At 41.2% G+C, this 5,589-nt stretch overlaps 1 protein-coding gene across 1 annotated transcript in view; it reads right to left on the reverse strand.

Moving 5' to 3' along the window:
* FLG2 (filaggrin family member 2) overlaps nt 1-4,132 on the reverse strand; it is a gene marked incomplete at its 3' end in the record, with an annotated part of 5,669 nt that extends 1,537 nt beyond the window's left edge. The window contains exons 1-2 of the mRNA XM_006861715.1: nt 3,995-4,132; nt 504-1,689 (exon numbers count right to left, since the gene is read on the reverse strand). Coding sequence (XP_006861777.1) covers nt 504-1,689; nt 3,995-4,132 — 1,324 coding nt within the window. The remainder of the gene's footprint in view (nt 1-503; nt 1,690-3,994) is intronic.
* Between the last annotated feature and the right edge of the window lie 1,457 nt (nt 4,133-5,589).

Here is a 5,589-nt window from a genome sequence, read left to right on the forward strand (position 1 = left end):
ACTTGATCTAGACCCATGTTGTCCAGAGGACTGACCTGAGCCAGATCCATGTTGGCTAGAAGGTTGACTTGATCTAGACCCATGTTGTCCAGAGGGCTGACCTGAGCCAGATCCATGTTGGCTAGAATGTTGACTCGATCGAGACCCATGTTGTCCAGAGGACTGACCTGAGCCAGATTCATGTTGGCTAGAAGGTTGACTTGATCTAGACCCATGTTGTCCGGAGGACTGACCTGAGCCAGATCCATGTTGGCTAGAAGATTGACTTGATCCAGACTTATGTTGTCCAGAGGACTGACCTGAGCCAGACCTGTGCTTACCATAACTAGATTGTTCTGAGCCAGACCCACATTGACCATGGCTAGACTGACTTGATCCAGACCCATGTTGTCCGGAGGACTGACCTGAGCCAGATCCATGTTGGTTAGAAGACTGACTTGATCCAGACCCATGTTGACCAGAGGAGTGACCTGAGCCAGACCCATGCTGACTAGAGGACTGACCTGCACAGGACCCATGTTGACCAGAGGACTGATTTGAACCTCTTTCATGTTGTTCACAGCTAGATGACTGACCAGAACCAGACCTCTGTTGACCACATTTCGAAAACTCATTTGAGCCAGACCTGTTTTGACTTGAAGTACAAGAAGGGACACAAGAACCAGACCTATGGTGACTACAACTAGAAGACTGACTTTCTTCAGAACCATATTGCCCACAGCAAGAGGACTGATTTGAACCTCTTCCCTGCTGTTGTCCTCTACAGCTCTGTGGTTGATCACAATTTCTAGATCTATGTCTTCTGCCACTAAAAGACTGACTACAGGAACCAGAACTATGTTGACTAGATCCAGAGGACTCACATCCAGAAGACTGACCTGAGATACATCCATGACCTTGTCCTCCATTACTTCCTGAATGAGTACAGTTAGATTGATTTTCTTGTCCTCGAAATCTACCTGCCTGACAAGAACTAGAAGCTTTTTGTGGCCTTTCACAACCCCCTGGATTTCTAGAACCACCGTCTCCTGAATCTCCAGAGCTAGACCCAAGTCTTTGTTCTCTACTCTTTGACTGAGCAGATCTTGACCCATGTCCACCAACTTCCAATCCATGTGACAAACCACTCGTTTGACCTTTCCTTCCCCCACTCACTGATCCAGATCCAGATTCATATTCCTCCCCAGATACCCAAGAGGGACTAATACTTGACTTGTTCCTTCTTTCCCCCAGCTTTTCAGAGCTGGAACCACTACTCCATGAGTGACTAGAACTTGACCCAAGGCGCTTTTTCTCAGATCCCTCTTCATTCTCTGAACTGGACAAACCACTTTGCCTTCCCAGCCTCTTGGAGTTAGACCCATGTCTATGTTTTACAGCTCCCCTTGAGCCCCCAGAATTATATCCATGCTCATCTCTCTCATTCCAACTTGAATATCTGTAACCTGATTTCTGTTTTGGTGTTTCCGCTTCATCCTCTTCTGTTTCACTTTCTTCCTCTTGGTGTCGGTGACCACGTCTATGCTTCTTTGACCCTGAAGCCTTGCAGTATTCTTTGCTAAGAACCTTGTTACAGGCCATAGCCAGCTTGAACACCATCAGAAGAAACTCAGTAAAGTCCAGTCTCCGGTCATGATCTCGATCCAGCATATGCATGATGACATCCACTGTATCTGGATCATCTGGGTTCTATACATGAGAAACATACCAAGGGAGATCTGGTCAGCTTAGCTCACATATTCAGATAAAATATTCAGGGAGAACATAGAGGGCTAGAGCTGAGAGTGGAGCATCCAGCTTATATGAAGTGAGGGGAGATACATAAGAGCATCCAAACATGCAAATAGTACCCATTTGACCTAGCTTCAATGGCTTTAAGATCACAACTCCTCTAAAAGAAGATAAAAAAAATTTGATAAAGGAAACAAGTGTAAATTGTTAACTTGACCTATAGTTATGGATGTAGTAGCTCAAAATACCAACTGAGAGGGAAGGAGTCCTCATCCTACCCCCTCTGTACACAGGGGTGATAGGTACAGGCAATTTACACATTGGGACCTAAAATGGGGGCACTATAAAGACACAAAGTGACTGACCTACAAGTTTTCAAGAGAAAGTTTAGTTTCAGAGTGTGTGGGGGAAGGTAGAATCTACACTGAATGGTTTTCATCTTGTCTAGACAAATCTGGTGAAAGGAGATAGGGATAAGATTCTTATGATTCAATAGTGAGTAGTTGTTATCATGACTAATTGCTATTGTCACAACTGCAAAGGTTTTATAACATTACATTCCAGGAACAAAGGACCCTAGGACTATCAAGGGAGAAGAGCATGAGTGGAATGTGGAGTCCTATCCAGAGAAGCAGTGACACCAGAGCCAGAGCCACTTAATGTAAAAAGGTAGAGATGAGGACATAAAGAGATAGAGCAGCTGAGGACTCTAGACTCATGGAAAGAGAAAGGCTGTGTGCTGGTGGCCAGGAGGCAAGCTTGCAGAATGTGCCCCTTAATTGTTTAAATGATTATATATTCCTGAGTGTTTTGGTCTACATCCCCCCACCAAAACACACACACACACACACACACACACACACACACAAACCCCCCCAAAAAAACCCAACACAAAAACACACAAAAAAAACCCCACAGGGCATAGAAGCAAATACTGTTGAATGATGATGATGCACAGAGGGGATTATAATCATTGCAATGAAACAATGAGTGTAAAACCGATGTTCTCCCATGTAAACTATCACTCAATTCACAATAAAAACTTTATATATATAAACTGTGGATGTTGACATTAGGTAGTCTGGATTCAGTCAAGAGTTACTTTAGACTAATACAACTTGATAGAACCCACCAGATGTGAAGAGGTAACAGAAAAGAATAAAGTCTATTAGGATGTTTGGAAAAATACAGTTTAAGGACTGTATTCATAGAGGATTAAATTTTGTCCCCAAAATACTGGTCAGGAATGTGATACAGGAAAAAGTAGAATAAATAAAGCTAAGTAACTGGTGTGTTTTAGTTTTATATAGATTTATAACATTATATGCTACCATATGCTGTATTGTTGTTAAGTACCATTGAGTCAATTCTGACTTGTAGTGACACGGTATAGGTTTCCTAGGCTGTAAATCTTTGCAGAAGTTAAAAGCTTCCCCTTTCTCCCAGTAAATTGGTTGGTGGGCTCCAACTAACTGTAGTTAGCAGTCTAGTGCTTATCTTACAGTGCCACACCAGTCCTCCTATGCTGTATTATTGTAGTTGGTAAGCGCTATCTAGTTGGTTCTGACTCATAGTAATCCTGTTCTGAGGATCAACTTGTGAGCTTGAACCACTGACCTTGAGATTCAAACAGAACTAGTGGTCCAGTGCTTATTCTACAGTGTCACACCAAGATTATATTAGGATCTCTTATTTTGGAGTTAAGAGCTGAGTCATTCTCAAGTGCATGGTAAATTGCTTGTATTTTGTTCGCAGTTTTAATCATCCTGGCTACCTTTGTCAATCCCCACCACTTCCCCCACACATTTTTGATATATTTAGAATGAACTTCATGAATCAGCAACTACTTATGTGGTGAGACTGGTAGGCCACACCTCTCCTTCCTAAGTCCTTGTACATGATTTCTCTCTATTGTTATTTTTTAATCTCAGAGAGTGATGTATTAATTCACATCTTAGCATAGATGAATTTTCTGCTTTTTTTTTTTTTTTTCATAAGTGGAAATTTGAGAGACCAAGAGAGTCTTAGTATCTGTAAGTTTGAAGTGTAAGGAAAGTGAGGCGTGAAGAGTCACCTGCTTTAAAATAAATGATGCCTCAACAGCCTTTCTCATGTCCCCAAAATACTGCACATAAATGTTGCTCAAAGACTACTAGGATTGTGTACTTTGTAGCTAATATTTGGTCATGTAACAGGACCCCAGCAACCTTCAGTCAAATATGCAGGACCCCAGCAACCTTCAGTCCTGATTTGAGGTCCTTACCTTCAGAATTGGACGAAATTCTTTCTCTAGAAGTTCCTTTAAGTCATCCACGCTCAGTGTGCCACACTCCCCATCTTGCTTGGTGTATTTGTAGAAAACATCAATGATCGTGACAACACTTCTCAAGAGGAGACTCATCTTTTTGGAAGTTTAAGTGAACCTAAATTCACACACACAAAATAAAAGACATCATTCATTTTATCAGTAATTTAGATTTTTAACCACGCTTTTGCAAACCTCTTGTTCCTTTCATACCTAACATACCATATATGTAAGGATGAGTGAGGGATGACATAACATCTTTCGACACAGTGTAAACAAACTCAAGTCATGTCATGTTACTGACCTGGCTGGGTCTACATGTCAGGTCTCTATATTTCTTGTCTTGGATATACATTGTATTTATACAATATCCATAGCAGAAATATGCAGTAAACTGCTGCTGTAAAGATTTATAACCTAGGAAACCCTAAGGGCAGTTCTACGGTGTCCCATAAGGTCACAATTCGTCAGAATTGAATTGATGGCAATGGGCTTGGATTTACACAATAGATATTATTGTTGTTAAGTGCGGTCAAGTCTGTTCCAACTCACAGCGACCTTGTATAGGGTTTTGAAGGATCAGCTGCTGGGTTTGAGTTGTTGGCCTTGTGGTTTGCAATCCAATGCTGATCCTACAGCATCATATCACTCAAAATATAGAAGTATCTATATTGTGTGGTGCTGTAGGGTCAGCATTGGACTGTGAAGCACAAGGTCGGCAATTCAAACCCAGCAGCTAATCCTTGGAAACCCTATACAAGGTCGCTGTGAGTTGGAACAGACTTGACCGCACTTAACAACAACAGCAATATTGTGATTACTTTTGTGTCTTGGGCCTTTTCTTGGAGCTTCCAAATTTTCTAGATCCACCCAGATGCAATTGCCTGTCTCTCTTCCTGATTTCACATTTTTCTTAATCAAAAAGTGATAGATCTTTTTCTCAGCTCACTTATTTCTCCTCTGAGTTAATAACCTGGACCCTTAAGACCTTTGGTTCATAAAAAATTGGCAATATAGGACAAACATATGTTGGTGCTTCAAAAGCACAAGGAAGCCCTCATCAGAGTTCAGCAACTGTTCTAGTCAAACACTGTTCTCACTCATTAATCTGTAAGAAACTTCACCAACACAAGCCATAGTTTGACTAGTGGATGATTAGATTCTAGAGATGTCATATCTGACACCGAGAAGGAAGGGACTCTACAACAGCTTCTCCCTGTTTGGGCAGAATAGCCAAAGAAAGATGCTATGCAAAGAGATAGGGAAGAGTGTGTAGAATGACATAGGAGAAGGCATATTCCTACTTGTAATTTTCTTCTCCATAAAGACAAATATTCCAAAAAACCCTCAGAATGAACTAAATTAACCAAACACATGAACAAAAAGAAGAGAAAAATCCAAGTACATATTAACTCTGTCTCAATTCATACTTCTGAGTTTTTATTGAGGGCAACAACAAATATCCTTAGAGTTTTTTTTTTTTTGGTATGAATTTTCTCTTACCTGGCTTACCAAAGGAACAAGTAGGATAGAGCCTGATGCAGCTTGCAGGG

This window comes from Chrysochloris asiatica, unplaced genomic scaffold (assembly GCF_000296735.1).
Source record: "Chrysochloris asiatica unplaced genomic scaffold, ChrAsi1.0 scaffold00042, whole genome shotgun sequence".
Classification (NCBI taxonomy): domain Eukaryota; kingdom Metazoa; phylum Chordata; class Mammalia; order Afrosoricida; family Chrysochloridae; genus Chrysochloris; species Chrysochloris asiatica.